The 21,856-nt window shown below is 44.1% G+C and overlaps 1 protein-coding gene across 1 annotated transcript in view; it reads left to right on the top strand.

Moving 5' to 3' along the window:
• The first annotated feature begins 12,327 nt into the window (after positions 1–12,327).
• sspn (sarcospan) overlaps positions 12,328–21,856 on the top strand; it is a 29,507-nt gene continuing 19,978 nt past the window's right edge. Inside the window, exon 1 of the mRNA XM_033039435.1 lies at positions 12,328–12,697. Coding sequence (XP_032895326.1) covers positions 12,422–12,697 — 276 coding nt within the window. The 5' untranslated portion in view covers positions 12,328–12,421. The remainder of the gene's footprint in view (positions 12,698–21,856) is intronic.

The following is a 21,856-nucleotide window of genomic DNA, read 5'->3' as shown; positions in this document are numbered from 1 at the left end:
CTGCATCTATCCTGTCCAATCCTTTAAGAATTTAATATATTTCTATGAGATCTCCTCTCATCCTTCTAAATTCCGGTGAATACAAGCCCAGTCGACCCATTCTTCCATCATATGTCAGTCCCGCCATCCTGGGAATTAACCTGGTGAACCTACACTGCACTCCCTCAATAGCAATAATGTCCTTCCTCAAATTAGGAGACCAAAATTGCACACAATACTCCAGGTGCGGTCTCACCAGGGCCCTGAATAACTGCAGTAGGACATCCTTGCTCCTAAACTCAAATCCTCTCGCAATGAAGGCCAACATGTCATTAGCTTTCTTCACTGCCTGCTGTACCTGCATGCTTACTTTCAGTAACTGGTGTACAAGGACACCCAGGTCTCGTTGCACCTCCCCTTCTCCTAACCTGTCACCATTCAGATAAATATCTGCCTTCCTGTTCTTGCCACCAATGTGAATAACGTCACATTTATCCACATTTTACTGCATCTGCCATGCTTCTGCCCACTCACCTAACCTATCCAAGTCACCCTGCATCCTCATAGCATCCTCCTCGCTGCTCCATCCACCCAGCTTTGTGTCATCCGCAAACTAGGAGATGTCACATTTAATTCCCTCGTCTAAATCGTTATTATATATTGTAAATAACTGGGGTCCCAGCACCGAGCTGTGGACCCCCAGCAGGACCAAAATCAAGACCTGTCAAAGGGCGGATGAGCTCCTAGCGATCCACACTTCAGTCGAAAGTTGCGACCACTGTCGTACACGTCATTGTGAGGCACCATGCCCGTTGATGTTTTCAGCGATGATGATGATGATGATGATGATGAGCACCGAGCCTTGCGGCATCCCCACTAGTCACCGCCTGCCATTCTGAAAAGGACCTGTTAATTCCTAATCTTTGCTTCCTGTCTGCCAATGTTCTCTCTCCATGTCAATACCCTACCCCCAATACCACGTGCCCTAATTTTGCACACTAATCTCTTGTGTGGGACCTTGTCAAAGGCTTTTTGAATGTCCAAATACACCACATCCACTGGCTCTCCCTTGTCCATTCTACTCGTTACATCCTCAAAAAATTCCAGAAGATTAGTCAAGCATGATTTCCCCTTCATAAATTCATGCTGACTTTGACCGATCCTGTTACTGCTTTCCAAATGCGCTGCTGTAACATCTTTAATAATCAGACATTTTCCCCACTATCGATGTAAGGCTAACTGGTCTATAATTCCCCGTTTTCTCTCTCCCTCCTTTCTTAAAAATTGGTTACACTCAAGTCCACGGGAACTGATCCAGAGTTGAGAAAACATTGGAAAATGATCACCAATGCATCCACGATTTCTAGGGCCACCTCCTTGAGCACTCTGGGATGCAGACCATCAGGCCCTGGGGATTTATCTGCCTTCAGTCCCAACAGTTTACTTATCACCATTTTCTGAATATGTGGATTCCCTTCAGTTCCTCCCTCCCACTAGATCCTTGGTCCCCTGGTATTTCTGGGAGATTGTTTGTGTCTTCCTTAGTGAAGACAACCAAAGTACTCCTTTAAATCTACTACCATTTCCTTGTTTCCCATTATAAATTCACTTGTCTCTGACTGTAAGGGACCTACATTAATGTCTAGGTCGGAACCGCAGATGCTGGTTTACACCGGAGATAGACACAAAATTCTGAAGGAACTCAGCAGGTCAGGCAGCATCTCTGGAGAAAAGGAATAGGTGAAGTTTAGGGTTGAGACTCTTCTTCAGATCCAAAGATATTAATTGTTCATAATTCATCAGTTTATAAGTGGTAGGAGTTCATTTTTTTATTTTATTTTTTTTAATTAAAAAAAATATATATTTTATTTATTAGAAGTGAGTACAATGCATTGGTACAAAAACGATGTTAACATATTACATTCTCTGTACAACTTCCCTTTTTTTTTAAAGAGAGAAGTGAGAAAGGAGAGAAGAAAAAGAGGTTGTGAGAAGTGAAGAATAGATTAGTGAGCGTGGGTGAAAAACCAATAAAGAAAAAGTGAAAGAGAAGAAATAAGTGAAGAAGGAAAGTAGGAGGGAGATTATTCCATCGCCACCGTGAGATGTTTTTTTTTTTAAATATTCTAAATCATCTTTCACCCATACCTGAAACTGTTGGTTTTCATGATACTATGTCACCACATGAATCCAAGAAATCAATAAATGGGGACCAACTCCTTAAGAATAGGTCTTGTTTGTCTATTAGGAGGAGTCTCATTTCTTCCAAATGTGCTGTGTCCAGCATATTACTGAACCACATTTTAAATGTTGATATATTAGCATTTTTCCAAAATTTAAGTATAAGTTTTTTTGCTGTTATTAACCCATAATTGAAAAATTAGTTTTGGTGTGTATTTAATTTGTTCCCCTCTCCACTTACTCCAAATATAATCATTTTAGTGTTAGGTTCCATTTTTGTCTTAAATAGCTTTGAGAATATATCAAATATATCACACCAAAATTTATAACGTTTTGAACAAGAGACAAATGAGTGCGTAATATTGGCATTTTGAGAAAGACATTTATCACAGATGGGAGAAATATTTGGATAACATTTATTCAACCTAGTTTTGGAATAATATAATCTATGTAATATTTTAAATTGAATTAAGTTATGTCTAGCGTTGATCGAACATTTATGTATATGTATCAAATATTTTTCCCATGTTTCTTTTGAGATTTTTACCATTAATTCTTTTTCCCAGTCTTCTCTAATTGCCTCTGTTGATGGTAATTCTATATTTGAAATACTGTTATACAAGTATGATATTAATTTTGTTGACTACGCATTGATATTCATTACTTCTTCCAGTGGGTCTAAAATTATACTTTGGAATCTTGGTATATATTTCTTCATAAAGTCACATGCCTGTAGGTATTTAAAATATTGATTGTTATTCAATTTAAATTTTGATTTTAGTTGTTGAAATGATAATAAATTTCCCAATTCATACAAATCACCTACCTTTTTAATTCCCACTTTTTCCCATTGTTTATATGTTTTATCCATACCAGATGGTTTAAATACTGGGTTATTCACTATTGGTGTTAACACTGATAAATTTCTTAATTTTAAAGTTAATTTTATTTGTTTCCAGATTCGTATTGTATTGTGTATAATTGGATTCTTCTTATATAACATATTATTCAGCTTTATTGGGGAAAAAATGATCGCTCCTAGATCGTAGGGGACGCAATCCTCTTTCTCTATTCTTATCCATTCCAACTGTTGAGCAGAACTGTCCAACCAATAAATTATATTTTTAACATGTACTGCCCAATAATAGTATAGAAAATTAGGTAATGCAAACCCCCCCACCTCTTTGGGTTTGCACAAGTGATTTCTTTTAATTCTATGTGCTTTATAATCCCAAATAAAATTAAAAATATTCGAGTCTAATTTAAAAAAAAAGTGTTTTGGAATGTATATATCGGTATAGATTGGAATAAATATATTATTTGTGGTTGCGCTATCATTTTTATAGCGTTTATTCTGCCGATTAGTGACAGTGTAAGCGTTCTCCAAAATTTAATCAGCGAATCAAATGTATTTAATAATGGTATAAAATTAGCATTAAATAATGATTTATATCTTCTAGTAACATGAATACCCAAATACTTAAATTTTTCCGTTGCGATTTTAAATGGAAATTTTAATAGGTGATTCGCTTTCTGGTGTTTTAATGACATAATTTCACTTTTATTCCAATTTATTCTATAACCGGAGAAAGAGCCAAATTCCTCGATTAGATTTAATAGATTCGGGATGCTCGTTTGGGAGTTTGTAATATATAAAAGTATATCATCTGCATATAGTGATATTTTATTAATAGTATCCTTGGTATTATATCCCTGAATATCCGGATGCTTTCTTATCTTTTCAGCAAGCGGCTCTATCATAAGTGCAAATAGCAGGGGTGATAAAACACAGCCCTGCCTATTGCCCCTCGATAATTGAAATTTTGAAGATAATATATTATTAGTTAGTATTCTTGCCATTGGTTTATCATATAGTAATTTAAACCATCTGATAAAATTCTCTCTCATATCAAATTTTTGGAGTACTTTGTATAAATACTGCCATTCTACCTGATCAAATGCTTTCTCTGCATCCAGAGATATAACTGACAAGTCTTCCTTTTCCGTTTTGTATGAATACATTATGTTAAAAAGGCGTCTCAAATTGTTAGATGATTGTCTTTTAGGTATAAACCCCGTTTGGTCCGGATTTATCAATTTATTAATATATTTACTCAATCTTCTTGCTAACATTTTCTGATCTGTATTTAGGAGTGATGTGGCTCTATATGAGCCCGGTTCTTCTAAGTCCTTATCTTTTTTAGGTATTACCGTAATTGTGGATTCGGCTAATGTTTCTGATAATTTATTTTCGGTAAAGGCATATTTATATAACTTAAATAACCGTGGTACCATTAACTCCTGGAAACCTTTATAGAATTCATTATTAAAACCATCTGGTCCTGGCGTTTTCCCATTTTTCAGCTCTTTTATTGTTTCACTTATTTCTTCCCTTGTGATCTGTGCTCCTAATTCCTCTTGTTCCAAAATATCCAATTTTGGCAGATTACAATGATCTAAAAAATCTACAATTATATTGTCTTCTATTTTAGTTTTAGACGTATACAAGTTTTGATAAAATTGGGCAAACCTTTTATTAATATCCTGGGGTAACGTTATTAGTTCCCCATTCTCTGATTTGATTTTAGTAATCGTCTTTTCCTTCTCCTGTTTCTTCAATTGCCAGAAGTTTATGTGGTTTATCACCAAATTCAAACTGTGCCTGTTTTGTGATCTGAAATAATCTTATTACTCTTGCCGATAATATTCGATTAAGTTTAAATTTCAATAAAGTGATCTTATTATGTTTATCTATAGTTGGGTCTTTTGCGTTATCTAATTCTAATATTTTAATTTCCTTTTCTAAAGTCTCTTGTTCTATGGAGTTCTTTTTATTTTGGTAACTTTGATATGAGATTATAACTCCACGTATAAATGCCTTAAAAGTTTCCCATAATAAAGATGGTGAAATGCCTGGTGTCTCATTTGTATCAAAAAAGAATTTCATTTGTTTAATTTAAATACTCATAACCTTGTGGATTATTAATTAACTGTGTATTAAAACGCCAAAACGATTTTATACCTGGCGTTCCCTCTAGTTTTAAAGTAAAGGTCAATGGTGAGTGATCATAAATAATACTATTGTGATATTTAGGGTTAATTGTATAAGGAATTAATTTTGTGTCCACTAAAAAATAATAAATTCTCGAGTAAGTTTTATGTACCGCTGAATAAAATGAGTATTCCCTTCCCGTAGGGTTGACTATTCTCCATACCTCTGTTATATTAATGTTTTTTATATATATGTTTAAAAATTCACTAGTTCTAATGTCTAGGTCGGAGCCGCAGATGCTGGTTTACACCGGAGATAGACACAAAATTCTGAAAGAACTCAGCAGGTCAGGCAGCATCTCTGGAGAAAAGGAATAGGTGAAGTTTAGGGTTGATTCGGCCCATCAAGTCAACTCCACTATTCGTGGGGGGGGGGGGGGAAGCAAGTCAGTCCCAGTCTATCCCACGACAGATGGGGGTGGGGGGGTGGGGGGGAGTAGTTGTACAGTTTAATAGCCACAGGGAGGAAGGATCTCGTATGGCGTTCTGTGCTGCATCTTGGTGGAACCAGTCTGTTGCTGAAGGTGCTCCTCAGGTTGACCAGTGTGTCATGGAGGGGGTGAGCTGTATTGTCCAGGATGCTCCGCAGTTTCAGGAGCATCTTCCCCTCCAAGACAACCTCCCATGAATCCAACTTCACCCCCAGCACGGAGCCAGGCTTCCTGACGAGATTGTTGATCCTATTGGCATCTGCGGCCTTCGCCCTGCTGCCCCCAGCACACCTGCTCAGCCTTCATGGTCAGCCATGACAAAGAAAGATGGATGCAAGGGCTACTTGAAGTTAGAGAAATCAATATTCATGGGATGGGTATATTTTTGGATATGGATATGACCAGTTTGGAGGGATATGGTCCAAGTGTGGGCAAATGAGACTAGTTCAGCTTCAACCCAACTATCTTTAGACTTTACTTTAGAGATACAGTGCAGAAACATAGAAACATACAAAATAGGTGCAGGAGTAGGCCATTCGGCCCTTCGAGCCTGCACCGCCATTCAATATGATCATGACTGATCATCCAACTCAGTATCCCATCCCTGCCTTCTCTCCATACCCCCTGATCCCTTTAGCCACAAGGGTCACATCTAACTACCTCTTAAATATAGCCAATGAACTGGCCTTAACTACCTTCTGTGGCAGAGAATTCCACAGATTCAAGAAACAGGCCCTTTGGCCCACTAAGTCCGTGCCGACCAGCCATCCCCGCACACTAGCACTATTCTACACACTAGAGACAATTTACAACTTTACCGAAGCCAATTAACCTACAAACCTGTACAGCTTTGGAGTGTGGGAGGAAACCAGAGCACCCGGAGAAAACCCACAAGGAAAATGTAGAAACTCCATACAGACAGCCTCCGTAATCAGGATCGAACCCGGGTCTCTGGCACTGTAAGGCAGCAACTCTACCGCTGCGCCACAGTGCCGCCAGGAAAATATAGGAAAAGTTTAGAAGGATTCAGCTTCATCGCAACCAGCTAGCTCCAACTAGTTGGGACTGAGTTAAGCTAGTCCCGTTTGCTATCCCCAGCTAACTGAGATGGGACATCTTGGTTGGCATGGATGAGATGGGCTGAAGGGCCTGTTTCAATGCTGCATGAATAAATGCATTGCCACAGAGGCTGTGGAGGCCACGTCAATGGATATTTGCAAGGCGGAGATTGACAGATGTTTGATTAGTGCGGGTGTCAGGGGTTATGGAAAGAAGACAGGAGAATGGGGTTAGGAGGGCGAGATAGACTGAATGGTAGAGTGGACGATGGGCTGAATGGCCTAATTCAACTCCTACAATTTATGAACCTACTACCATCACTGCACGCAACAGACATCATCTCTGCATTTACAGCTGGAGTTGTGTAAATATTTTGAAATGGTCTACTAAAACGTTTATTCTATCGAGACTGCAGACGTGACGGTGGGGCTGGAGAGGACGGGCCTGGCAGCAGCCGAGACCCAACATTGACCCATTCCTGAGCAATTCAAGTTGTCCAACCTCTCCTCATAGTTAATGCCCTCTAATCCAGGCAGCATTCTGGTAAACCTCCTCTGCACCCACTACAAAGCCTCCACATCCTCCCTGTGGCTGGCATAAACCTTGCTCAGGAGTTGACAATACAATTGTTGTGAAATAAATAGTGGGAGAGAGGGGGGGGGGGGGGGGGGGGGGGGGGAGATGGAAGATTGCAACCTTCCTGTTTCGACTAATGCAATCAACTCGACGTGCACAAACGGAAAATCAAATAGTACAAGTTGTCCAACAACTTTAGGCTGTGCACGCCACTCGAAAGAAGAAGAAATGGGAGAGAGAATTTGACCACCTCTTGCATTCCTCAGTGGAGCATTTTGTGCAGAAAAGATAGCCAACCGGATCAAATATACCATGCATAGATGAATGAATAAATTTCTTGGCCAAGTATTCACATGCAAGGAATTTGCCTTGGTGCTCCGCCCGCAAGTGACAACATGACGTACAGTGACAGTTACGAATGACACATAAAACATTCAACATTACTAATGTTTATTCATGTTTAATAAGCATTATTATATAGTTACACTAAACTTATACAGTTATAATTTATAATTATAAACTTATAATTATTATACAGTTTAATACACATTTTTATACAGTTATTATACAGATACAACCAGCTCAAACTCAAGTACAACAGGTAGAGCAAGGGGGAAGATACTGAGTGTAGAATATAGTTCTCAGCATTGTAGCGCATCAGTTCCAGAGACACAGTCCAATGTCTGCAATGGGGTAGAGGTGAATCGGACAGTACCCTGGCATATGGAAGGACCGTTCAGAAGCCTGATAGCAGGGAAGAAGCTGTTCCTGAGTCTGGTGGTGGGCACTTTCAAGCTTCTGTACCTTCTGCCAGATGGGAGAAGGGAGAAGGAGGAATGACCGGGTGGGACTTTGATTTTGTTGGCTGCTTTTCCGAGGCAGTGTGAAGTGTAGATGGAGTCTGATCTGTGTGCTGGACTGGGCTACATCCACAACCCTCTGCAGTTTCTTGCGATCTTGGGCAGAGTTGTTCCTAAAGTAAGCTGTGATGCACCCCAACACTTTTCTATGGTGCATCTGTAGAGGTTTGTAAGAGTCGCTGGAGATATGCCAAATGTTTTCAGTCTCGTCAGGAAGTAGAGGCATTGGTGCCTTCATGGCTGTCACATTAATGTGGTCGGTCCATGAAAAATCATTGATAATATTAACGTCAAGGAACTTGTAGCTCTCAACCCTTTCCACATCTGCACTATTGAGGAATTCTGAAGGAGGGTTCTGACCTGAAACGTCACCCATTCCTTTTCTCCGGAGATGCTGCCTGACCCGATAAGATACTCCAGCACCTAATCTGCACCATTGATGATGATGGGGGCATGTATACCACTCGACTCTCAGTCCGAAGACGGGTCTTAACTAGAAACATCACCCATTCCTTCTCTCCAGAGATGTCCCGTTGAGATACTCCAGCTTTTTGTGCCTAGCTTCGGTTTAAACCAGAATCTGTGGTTCACTTTGTACACGCCACGCTTCCTGAAGTCAATAACTCGCTCCTTTGTCTTGCTGGCGTTGAGGAAGAGGTTATTGGCCTGACACCGTTACTAAGTTCTCCATCTCCTTCGCCTACTCTATCTCCTCATTGTTCCTGCTCCAGTCCACCATAGTCCACCATAGTGGTGACGTCTGCAAACTTGCCGATGGAATTAGAGCTGAACTTTACTGTGCAGTTGGTTTTAGTTTCTTTTATGTTTTAGAGATACAGCGCGGAAACAGGCCCTTCGGCCCACCGAGTCCGTGCCGACCAGCATGCCCACACATTAACACTATCCTACACACACTAGGGACAATTTACACCTACACCAAGCCAATTAACCTGCAAACTTGTACGTCTTTGGAGTGCGGGAGGAAAGCAAAGATCTCTGAGAAAACAAACACAGGCCATGGGGAGAACATACAAACTCCGTACAGACAAGCACCTGTAGTCGGGATCAAACCCGGATCTCTGGCTCTGCAAGCGCTGTAAGGCAGCAACTCTACCGCTGCACCACCATGGCCTTAAGTTGGTTGTGACCTTAAGTAAGGTGTGACACCATTTTGCATAGTTTGGACACAGGCTGCTCCTGAATTGCAACGTTTTGTGCCTGTTGCATGCCCGATAAATGGGTCAGATGCACAATTACGTCTCTCACGTAAAAATGCAGACTCTAACCAAAGCAGCTCGTTGTTATGGATGTGGCAGTTAAGTAGTTAATCCAAATGTACGTTGGTCTGTGCAGTGGAGGAGACATCATCTGAGGAAAAGGCCAAGAATATTAAACCCAAAGGATTCATATGACAATCATTTGATGGCATTAATACTTTAACGCCAGTTATTTGCGATCACTCAAAGAGATGCGGAAATTGGATGCATGCAAGTGTGCATGGTTTGTATCCCAAAAGTTTTGTTTAGTTTTGTTTAGAGATACAGCGTGGAATTAGGCCCTTCAGCCCACACCCATACACACTTGTTCTATCCTACACATTAGGGACAATTTACCGAAGCCAATTAACCTACAAACCTGTACGTCTTTGGGGCGTAGGTGGAAACCGAAGCACCCGGAGAAAACCCACGTGGTCATGGTGGGAACGTGCAAACTCTGCACGGGCAGCACCCATAGACAGGATCGCACCCGGGTCTCTGGTGCTGTAAGGCAGCAACTCTACTGCTGTGCCACCGTACCACTCGAAATAATAGATTACATTTATTTTTGGTTACCAGAAAGAAGATTTATGGTACGCTTGCCTTTCATCGATCAGGGGCATTGGGTATGAGAGTCAGGAAGCAATGTAGCAGCGGTATAGGACATAGGTGAGGTTGCATTTGGAGTATTGCATGCAGCTCTGGTCAGCCCTCATAGGTATATGGCAGCTTGGGAGAGGGTGCAGTAGAGCATGCAGTAGAGCATGCAGTAGAGCATGCAGTAGAGCATGCAGCCTGGATGAGAGGGCATTACCTATGACGAGAAGTTGGACAAACTTGGATTGTTTTCTCTGAGGTACCAGAGGCTGAGGCGTGACCTGAAAGAAGTATATAAACTTATGAGAGGCATAGGGTATTCAATCAGAAGTTTTTACCCAAGGTGGAAATATCAAAGACTAAAATGCATTGCTGTGACGGTCCGGGTGACACAGCGGTAGAGCTACTACCTCACGACGCCAGAGATCCGCGTTCCATCCTGTCCACGGGTGCTGCCTGTACGGAGTTTGTACGTTCTCCCTGTGATCGCGTGGGTTTTCTCCGGGTGCTCCGGTTTCCTCCCACATCCTAAAGACGTGCAGGTTTGTAGGTTCATTGACTTCTGTAGATAGTCTCTAATGTGTAGGATAGTGCTAGTGTACCATGGATTCAGTGGGCCAAAGGGCTCGTTTCTGCACTGTATCGCTAAACTAATCTAAACTAAAGTAAACTAAACTCAACAAAAAATCAATAGAGATGATTGAACTGAGGTATTAATTGATTGAGGAAAGACGTGCAGCTGTGTTTGCGATTCAAGAGGCAGTAACTTAGACAAGACTGGTCTTTGATGGGTCTTTAAGAGTTTAGAGATACAGCGCGGAAACAGACCTTTCAGCCCACCAAGTCCACGCCGACCGGCGATCCCCGTACACTAGCACTATCCCGCACACTAGGCATCATTTACAATCTTTACCAAAACCAATTAGCCTGCAGACCTGTACGTCTTTGGAGTGCGGGAGGAAACCGAAGCACCCGGAGAAAACCCACGCAGGTCACGGGGAGAACGTACAAACTCCGTACAGACAGCACCCTTGGTCAGGATCGAACCTAGTTTTATTTAGAGACGCAGCGTGGAAACAGGCCCTTCAGCCCACCGAGTCCATACCTACCCGCGAACCCCGCACATTAACACTACCCCACACACACTAGGGACAAAGTTTACATTTAATGTAACTATCTGCTCGTTTTAATGAACAAGAAATAAAAACTAACTCCACGATAAAGAAGAAAATTGTGAAAATTATACTTCTGGCATTCCTTCCCCTCCAGCAGAAGATACAGAAGCTTGAAAGCGCGCACCACCAGACACAGGAACAGCTTCTTCCCCTCCGTTATCAGGCTTCTGAACGGTCCTTCCATAAGCTAGGGCAGTGTCCCATGCACCTCTACCCCATTGCGGACATTAGACTTTGTCTCTGGAACTGATGCGCTACAATGCTGAGAACTATATTCTGCACTCTGTATCTTTCCCTTTGCTCTACATATTGTACTTGAGTTTGACTTGATTTGCATTGATATATAGAATTATCTAACCTGTTTTTTGTAGCATGCAAAGCACAGCTTTTCACTGTGCCTCGGTACAGGAGGCATTAATGAACCTGGAGTTTAGAAGGTCGAGGGGGGACCTCATTGAAACTTACAGATTAATGAAAGGCACGGAGAGCATGTTTCCACTGGTGGGAGAGTCCAGGACCAGAGGTCACAGCCTCAGAATTAGAGGGCGCTCTTTTAGAAAGGAGGTGAGGAGGAACTTCTTTAGTTAGAGGGTAGTGAATCTGTGGAACTCATTGCCACACAGGGCTGTGGAGGCCAAGTCAGTGGATATTTTTAAGGCAGAGATAGACAAATTCTTGATTAGAACGGGTGTCAAGGGTTATGGGGAGAAGGCAGGAAAATGGGGTTAGGAGGCAGAGATCAGCTATGATTGTTTAAGAAGGAACTGCAGATGCTGGAAAATCGAAGGTAGATAAAAAAATGCTGGAGAAACTCAGTGGGTGCAGCAGCTTCTATGGAGCGAAGGAAATAGGCAACGTTTCAGGCTGAAGAAGGGTTTCGCCCCGAAACGTTGCATATTTCCTTCGCTCCATAGATGCTGCTGCACCCGCTGAGTTTCTCCAGCATTTTTGTCTACCACAGCTATGATTGAACGGCGGAGCGAATGGGCCGAATGGCCTAATTCTACTCCTATAAACTTGTGAACCTACAGCAATGGAAGTGCAGTTTTTGGTGGGGTGCGAGAGTCCCCCTAGTAACCCCCTCCCACTCCCCCTGACGAGAATCTATATGTGGGACCATTGCAAATTCTTTCCATATTTGTGCAGACCAGGCACACGTTGTGAGATCGCCTCCCACCCCCACCCCGTCTCTCCCCCCTTCCTGCCCGGCACCACCACCAACTCCAGCAAGCGGGACCGGACAGTACAGGACAGCAATGGGAGCGGAGAAGCCGAGCGGCGGAGAGGAGCGGGGCAAGGACGCGGAGGCTGCCCGGCGGCAGGGCGGCGCGGCGGGGGACAAGGGCAAGGCGGGCCGGGACAGCAAGTACATGGAGCCAGACCCGCACAAATGCTGCGGCTGCCGCTTCCCGCTACTCGTCGCCCTGGCACAACTGCTGCTGGCCATCACTATCACCGTGCTCGCCTTCATCATGATGACCCTCAGCTCCTCCTTGCTGACCAGAGACACCCCTTACTGGGTCGGCATCATTGTAAGCTGTTTTGTTTGTCTTTCCCAACATTGCTTCGCATGCAAGCCAACAGATTTCCAGCAAGATTGCTGAGCCCGTGTGCGTGTGCGTGTGTGGTGTCGTGTGTGTGTGTGTGTGTGTGTGTGTGTGGGCATTAGCAGAGAGAGGCAACGTTTGAGCGAGGGGCGTTTGCATTTGGCAAGTGACTTCTCATCCAAGTAAACAAGTTCAATTGGCTACACTGCAGCTTGTTCAGTGTTAACTTTATTGTCATTTCACCGAGTAGAATAAATTGTTTCTCATCACTTTTTGTCAGTGTCAATAAATAAAAACAGAATAAATACATACAACTTAAAAATTATCATAAATCTAAAATAGACCTAAAATTGAACTAAAAACAGACATTCAAACCGAACAGTGACTTTAACTTGACAGGTTTCTAGCTGTCAAAGTGTTGGGCGAGGTTAGATGTGGGGGTGTATGTGTATGGGGAGGGGACACATTTTTATTGCTTGTGGGTAGAAGCTGTGTAGCATCCTGCTGGTTCATAGACAGGGGATGCATTCATTGTAAGTGCCGTGTGAGACAATGTGTACCGGAGTGCTCCACGCAAATAATTACACGCCGAATCTAAGATGAGAGTCCTAGAATACAGCATAAGAACAGGCCCTTCGGCCCATAATATCCTTGCTGAGCATGGCATGAAGCCACGTTAAACTCATTCTATGTAAGAAAGAACTGCAGATGCTGGTTTAAATCGAAGGTAGACACAAAATGCTGGAGTAACTCAAAGGGTGAGACAGCATCTCCAGAGAGAAGGAATGGGTGACGTTTCAGACTGAAGAAGGGTCTCGACCCGAAACGTCGCCCATTTCTTCTCTTTAAATGAGAAACTCATATAACTCTATCAACTCATTCTAGTTTAGTTTAGAGATTAGTTTAGGGAACCATTGTGGGGGGATGTTTTTATGTTAAAGCTATTTATTATTGTTATGTTTGTATTCTTTTTTATGTGCTGCATTGGCAAAAAGAATTTCACTACATCTAGGTGTATGTGACAATAAATCAACCTTTGACCTTTGACCTTTGAGATACAGCGCAGAAACAGGCCCTTCTGCCAACCAAGTCCGCGCCGACCAGCGATCCTCGTACACGAACACTATCCCACACACACAGGGGACAATTTTCAATTTTACCGAAGCCAATTAGCCTATAAACCTGTAAGTCTTCGGAGTGTGGGAGGAAACCGGAGCACCCGGAGAAAACCCACACGATCCCAGTTAGAACGTACAAACTCCGTACAGACAGAACCCATAGTCATGATCGAACCGTGGTCTCTGGCGCTGTAAGGCAGCAACTGTACCGCTGTGCCGGGTGCGTTCCAGGATCTGTGTAAAAAAAACTTGCCCCGTACATTTCCTTTAAATTCAAGTACGTAAGTGATAGGAGCAGAATTAGGCCATTCAGCCCATCAAGTCTATGCAATCACAGCCAATCTATCTTTCCCTCTCAACCCCATTCTCCTGCCTTCTCCCCATAACCTCTGACACCTGTACTAATCAAGAATCTATCTATCTCTGCCTTAAAAATATCCATTGACTTGGCCTCCACAGTCTTCTGTGGCAATGAATTCCACAGATTCACCATCAGATTTGCCCCTTCTTTGCCCCTTCTCACCTAGATTCATAGAACAGTCCAGCACAGGGTCAGGCCTTTCAGCCCACGGTGTCTGCGCCAAACATGATGCCAAGACAAACTTTAATTTGCCTGCACGTAACCCATAGCCCTCCTTTCCCTGCCTATCCATGTGCCTATGTATAAGCCTCTTATACAGCATATTGTATCTGCCTCCACCACCACCCCTGGCAGCTTGTTCCAGGCACCCACTGCCTTGACCTTAAAGCAAACATGCCCACACATGTCCTTTAAACTTTACCTCTGTCACCTTAAAGCTGTGTCCTCTCGTCTTTGACATTTCCTTCCTGGGAAAAAAGGTTGTGTCTGTTAGGGCGGCACGGTGGCGCAGTGGTATACAGGAGTTGCTGCCTTACAGCGCCAGAGACCCGGGTTGGATCCTGACTACAGGTGCTGGCTACACGGAGTCTATATGTTCTCCCCATGACCCGCGTGGGTTTTGTCCGGGATCTCCGGTTTCCTTCCACACTCCAAAGACGTACGGGTTTGTAGGTTAATTGGCTTGGTATTATTGTAAATTGTCCCTAGTGTGTGTAGGATGGTGCTAGTGTGCGGGGATCGCTGGTCTGTGCGGTCTCGGTGGGACGAAGGGCCTGTTTCCACGCTGTATCTCTAACTCAACTATCTTCATAATTTTATATACTTCTATCAAGGTCTACCTGCAACCTCCGATGTTCCAGAGTAAATGATCCAAGTCTGTTCAATGTCTCCTCATAGCTAATACTCTGTAATTCAGAGAGCATTCTGACTATGTCACACTGGTCACCAATGGTCATGTTTCTGAAAATGTATCTCTCTTTGGTGTACATTTTCGCTTACTTTTTCACCCATTTTAAAAACATTAGACAAGCCCTCATTCCAGTAAAACAGAGGCACAAGAGTTAGATAAAACTCTTAAAGACAGCGGAGTCAGAACCAGGGGCCACAGTTTAAGAATAAGGAGTAAGCCATTTAGAACGCAGACGAGGAAACACTTTTTCTCACAGAGAGTGGTGAGTGTGTGGAATTCTCTGCCTCAGAGGGCGGTGGAGGCCGGTTCTCTGGATGCTTTCAAGAGATAGCTAGATAGGGCTCTTAAAAATAGCGGAGTCAGGGGATATGGGGAGAAGGGGTACTGAATGTGGATGATCAGCCATGATCACAATGAATGGCGGTGCTGGCTCAAAGGGCCAAATGGTCTCCTCCTGCACCTATTGTCTATTGTCTAAGAGACTGCAGATGATGGAATCTTGAGCAGAAAACAAAGTGCTGGAGGAACTCAGTGGGTCAGGCAGCACCTGCGGAAGGAATGGACTGATGGCATTTGGGTCGGGAACCCTAACCTGAAACGTCGCCTGTTGTTTTCCTCCAACAGACGCTGCCTGGCCTGCAGTTTTCTACTTACTAATAGAGTACTTACACGCTTTTAGTAATTTAAAACAGTAAACACCAACCATATGTGACCATGGTTCAAATAAATTCTGGCATTATTTCCTCCAAATAGTTTTAAAAACAAAGTGTGTTGAATAATGAATGTTAAACATAGTCAAGTCAAGTCAAGTCAAGTTTATTTGTCACATACACATACGAGATGTGCAGTGAAATGAAAGTGGCAATGCTCGCGGACTTTTGTGCAAAAGACAAACAACCAAACAAATTATAAACACAATCATAACACACATATTCTTTTACATAATAAATAATGGAAGGAAAAACGTTCAGTACAGTTAGTCCCTGGTGAGATAGGCGTTTACAGTCCAAATGGCCGCTGGGAAGAAACTCCTTCTCAACCTCTCCGTTCTCACCGCATGGCAACGGAGGCGTTTGCCTGACCGTAGCAGCTGGAACAGTCCGTTGCAGGGGTGGAAGGGGTCTCTCATGATATTGTTGGCTCTGGAGTTGCACCTCCTGATGTATAGTTCCTGCAGGGGGGCGAGTGAAGTTCCCATAGTGCGTTCGGCCGAACGCACTACTCTCTGCAGAGCCTTCTTGTCCTTGGCAGAGCAATTCCCAAACCAGATGGTAATATTTCCGGACAAGATGCTTTCCACCGCCGCTGCGTAGAAGCACTGGAGGATCCTCGGAGACACTCTGAATTTCCTCAATTGCCTGAGGTGGTAAAGGCGCTGCCTTGCCTTACTCATGGGTGCTGAGGCGTGTGATGCCCATGTCATATCCTCGGAGATGTGGACTCCCAGATATTTAAAACAGTTCACCCTATCCACAGGATCCCCATTTATCCTCAATGGTGTGTATATCCTCGGATGATGTGCCCCCCTAAAGTCCATGATCAGCTCCTTCGTTTTTTTGATGTTCAAGAGGAGGCTGTTATCCTGGCACCAGAGTGCTAGATCAGCCACCTCCTCCCGGTAGGCCTTCTCATCGTTGTCTGAGATCAGGCCCACCACCACAGTAGTAGTAAATGCCTACTATTTTCTGTGTGCTGAAACAAAACAAGAATTTCATTGTGGACACATGACAATAAACTCACTTGAATACTTGAACTTGAAACTAGCCAGTTTAGGAAGAGGAAGGGAACAGGGTTTTGCTCTGGCCACTGCCCAGTGGTCGAATGAGGCATTCTAAATTGCTTTGACATGTGTAAATTGGAAGATTTTCACTAGAAAATGCCACTGATTTTATTTTATGTGCTCCATCCTAAAACCACTCTGTGGGGCAGCAGTAGAGTTGCAGTCTTACAGCGTCAGAGACCCGGGTTCAATCCTGACCACGGGTGCTGTCTGTATGGAGTTTGTACGTTCTCCCCGTGGGTTTTCCCCGGGTGCTCCGGTTTTCTCCCACACTCGAAAGACGTACAGGTTTATAGGTTAATTGGCTTTGGTAAAAATTGTAAAATTGTCCCTAGGAGAATTGTAGGAGTTTAGTTTACCCACTGAGTGTTAGTGTACGGGGTGATCAATGGTCTGCATAGACTCGGCGGGCCGAAGGGCCTGTTTCCGCGCTGCATCTCCGAAGTCTAAAACCTACAGTAAAGTCTAAACATTGAATATTTAGTGTGTAGAATATTAGTGTACTCAGTGGGTAAACTAAACTGTGAGCTGACAAATGAAATATAGGGAATATTGGTAATATATATTCTAATAATATATTTATAATATATTTATAATATATAGGTGATATAATCTTTAATTCAGCAAATAATATGTAGGTGATCAGATATATTGTATGAGGTGCCCTTGATAGTGTAGACTGCCATTGAAACTGCCATCAGTTTGCTATATAGAGTGTTACAAGTTTGCACAGGCAGTTTTCATTCCAAATGTGAGCTTGGAACAAGACTTCACAACGAGGAGTGAACTATATTTGCATGTCTTATCCAAAATCTAAGTTTACTGTCTGTGAAGGCACCCTCACTCCGGGCTGACTTGAAATATTTGTCTTTGGGTGATATAGTTCAAGCCAGAAGTACAAGCCATACCTCTCCCGATAATGAAAGGCAATGGGAGATTGAATATTTCGAATATAAAATAAAATTACAGCAACAAATGTTAATTTAATTCTCTTTAGTAGGGGACGAGGATAATTCATTTGTGTTTCTACAGAAAAGGCCACACTTCAATATCTTACTGAAGATGGACACAAAGTTTCTGAGTTACTCAGCATCTCTGGAGATAAAGGACGGGTGATGTTTCCGATCGGGAACCTTCTTCGGAAAGTCTGAAGAAGGGTCCCGACCCGAAACGTGACGCTGAAGAAGGGTCTCGATACGAAACGTCACCCATTCCTTCTCACCAGGGGTGCTGCCTGACCTGCTGATGACCCCAGCACTTTGTGTCTGTCTTCGGTATAAAGCAGCGTCTGCAGTTCCTTCCTGCACATAGCAGCTCCGAGCTCCTCATAGCTAAAATTGTAACATTTAGTCATCAAAGGCAGATAGACATTTGTTTTGTGTTGCCCTCATTTGCAAAAATAATTAATTCCAGGTTTGCGATCTCCGTTGAAGCCAGTCGATTTCTCACCCTGTCCTGTTAGTTGATTGCAGAGTGTTGCAGTTCGCAGAGTTGTTGCCTTGCAGCTCCAATGACCACCCGCTTTCAGGGTGGAGTTTGCATGTTCTCCCTGTAGTCGTGTGGGTTTGCACCGGATGCTCTTATCCCCCTCCCCCCCATATTCCAAAATATTCCAGCACAAAATATAGGCACTGTAAACTGTGTGCTGGAGTTCAGGTGGAGAAGTAAGGGGAACCTGGGTTGAATAAAACGGGTTAGTGTGGCATGATGGCTGGCATGAACTCGATGGGCTGAAGGGCCTGTTTCCCAGCTCTATAACTGAAGGTTTGAGGGTATTGGGTTCAATTGCTCTCTAGCCCCAGAATATCGTGAGAATAACCCAGTGGTATAGTCTGGTTCATACTGAATAGTTGATCCTCAGTAGCAGGGTCTACATTGCTGTGGGACATTAGGCTGTTCAAAATGAATGCCAACCTGCTGGTCTGTGATAAGGCAGGTGATATATTGCTTGCCTTAAAAGGGGTGTTTGCAAAATATTGTATCCCAATGTTGAAGCAGTTCATTGTGGAGGAAGGAATTGCAGATGCTGGTTTACACCATGGAAAGACACAAAGTGCTGGAGTAATTCAGCAGGGTCAGGCAGCATCTTTGCACAGCGGCGCATCAGTAGAGTTGCTGCCTTACAGCGCCAGAGACACCGGTTCGATCCTGACTACACGCGCTGTCTGTACGTTCTCCCAGTGACTGCGTGGGTTTTCTCCGGGCGCTCCGGTTTCCTCCCACACTCCAAAGACGCGCAGGTTTGCAGGTTAATTGGGCTTCGGTAAAATTGTCAATTATCCTTCGTGTGTGTAGGATAGTGTAAGTGCGCGGGGATCGCTGATCGGTGGGCCGAAGGGCCTGTTTCTGCATTGTATCTCTAAACTAAACTAAACTCAAAGTTGAAGAAACTCAGCGGGCGAGGCGGCATCTATGGAGCGAAGGAAATAGGCAACGTTTCGGGACGAAACGTTGCCTATTTCCTTCGCTCCATAGATGCTACCTCACCCGCTGAGTTTCTCCAGCATTTTTGTCCACCTTCGATTTTTCCAGCATCTGCAGTTCCTTCTTAAACTAAAAGTTGAAGTCAGTTTATCTTGGCATCATGGACGTTGTGGGCCGAAGGGCCTGTTCCAGTGCTGTGCTGTTCTGGTAGGCACCAGCCAGTGCTCGGTTATATTAAACCACTGCGGTAGTGTTGAGGGTGAAGGCTGCTTCCACCATTTCAACGACATTCTTGGGTGGGTAATAAATAGCCTTCTCACCAGTGACCCCCCCCCACACACACATCCTGACAGCAAACATTAAACCACTTCCATCTTGCACCATTTCCTCCCACATGGCCAAGAAACCTTCCCTCTTGTCCGCTTCGATTTGCAAATCAGTCTCCCCATTGCCAGCAGTCTGGAAGTGAAGAAAAGGGAGGGCCCTAGGGGTTTGCACTTCATTGCCTACGGCACAAAGGCATCGCCAACTTTCACTTCCAACGCAGGCTCTTTGTAAGGGGCCTCACAAAGGGAATATTAAAGTACGTAGCCTGGAGATCCCTACTAATTATCAGCGGTGTCAGCCCGTCCAAAGCTGCGTGTTCGCTTGGTCAGCTTACACCCCAGCGCTTTGAACATTGATTTCTCCAAACTTCAATTAACCCTTGCTGTCCCTCTCTCTCTCCATCTCTCCCCCTTCCCAGTTCTCCGACCAGTCTTATGCCCCTGTCCCACTTAGGAAACCTGAACGCAAACCTCTGGAGGTTTCTGTGCGGTTCCCGGAGGTTGCAGGTGGTTGCCGGAGGTTGCAGGTAGTGGAAGCAGGTAGGGAGACTGACAAAAACCTCCGGGAACCGCACGGAAACCTTGGGTGGGGCGCAAAGTCTCCAGAGTCTCCATGTGTATGAATAGTGATTTCGCCAACTTCAGGTAACCCTTGCTTTCCCTCTCTCTCCGTCCCTCCCCCACACTGGTTCTCTGACTAGTTTCACTCTTCGCCCGATTAATTTTACTGTTTGTTTGCCTCGTTGAAGCTTCCCCTCAGCCAACAATGAACCATTCTAAGGGAGTAACACAGCGGGTCAGGCAACATCTCTGGAGAAAAGGAATGGGTGACGTTTTGGGTCGAGACCCTTCTCCAGACCATTCTCCATTTCTGTCGTTTTCACACCTTACATTTTCTTTGACCCCTTCCATACCAGATTCCCTCTCCCTGACCCTCAGTCTGAAGAAGGGTCTCGACCCGAAATGTCACCCATTTGCTTCTCTGCAGAGATGCTGCCTGTCCCGCTGTTACTCCAGCATTTAGTGCCTATCTTCGGTGTGAACTGCAGTCTAGTTTAGAGATACACTGCGGAAACAGGCCCTTCGGCCCACCGAGTCTGCGCTGACCAGCGATCCCCGCACATTAACACTCCTACACACACTAGGGACAATTTACAATTATACCAAGGCAATTAACCTACAAACCCGTACATGTGGGAGAAAACCGGAGCACCCGGGGAAAACCCACGCAGGGGAGAACGTACAAACTCCGTACAGACAGCACCCGTGATCGGGATGGAACCTGGGTCTCTGGCGCTGTAAGGCAGCAACTCTACCACTGCGCCACCGTGCCACCAGTTACTTCCTACGCTAGAAAACGCAGCCTGGAGATCCCTACTAACTCTCCGAGGTACCAACCCATCCAAAGTCCCCTGCTCATTGTCCAAGTGTTTTTAGAGATAAGGTTAAGAATATTAATTGAAATTATTCTGGCAACCACGTTGACTATGTGGGAAAGAACTGCAGATGCTGGTTTACACCGAAGATAGACACAAAGTGCAGGAGTAACTCAACGGGGCAGGCAGGCAGCATCTCTGGAGAAAAGGAGTAGGCGACGTTTCATAGAAACATAGAAAATAGGTGCAGGAGTAGGCCATTCGGCCCTTCGAGCCTGCACCGCCATTCAATATGATCATGGCTGATCAACCATCTCAGTATCCTGTACCTGCCTTCTCTCCATACCCCCTGATCCCTTTAGCCACAAGGGCCACATCTAACTCCCTCTTAAATATAGCCAATGAACTGGCCTCAACTACCTTCTGTGGCAGAGAATTCCACAGATTCACCACTCTCTGTGTGAAAAAGAAATTCTCATCTCGGTCCTAATAGACTTCCGGGCCTGGACCCTTCTTCAGATTGCTTTGTAGTGCCAGAGAGAGAAGGAGGAATCTCAGAGGGGGAGCAGTGAGAGAGGGTGTTATCGGAGTGAGGAGGAGAACCTCTTCAATGTAGGCACACCTTGAGGAGATTTTGCAGTGGGGCAGACACAATGTGTAGGAAGGAACTGCAGATGCTGGTTTAAACTGAAGATAGTCTGGCTCAGTCTGAAGAATGGTTCAGACCCAAAACATCGCCTATTTCTTCTCTCCAGAGACGCTGCCTGACCCGCTGAGTTACTCCAGCACTTCGTGTCTATCTTGATTATGTGCGCTACGAGGAATGTATTCCATCAGTTTTTCACTTGG

This window comes from Amblyraja radiata, chromosome 21, assembly GCF_010909765.2.
Source record: "Amblyraja radiata isolate CabotCenter1 chromosome 21, sAmbRad1.1.pri, whole genome shotgun sequence".
In the NCBI taxonomy this organism is placed as follows: domain Eukaryota; kingdom Metazoa; phylum Chordata; class Chondrichthyes; order Rajiformes; family Rajidae; genus Amblyraja; species Amblyraja radiata.
Note: the sequence above shows the minus strand (reverse complement) of the source record. Positions and strands in the feature narration are given on the sequence as shown.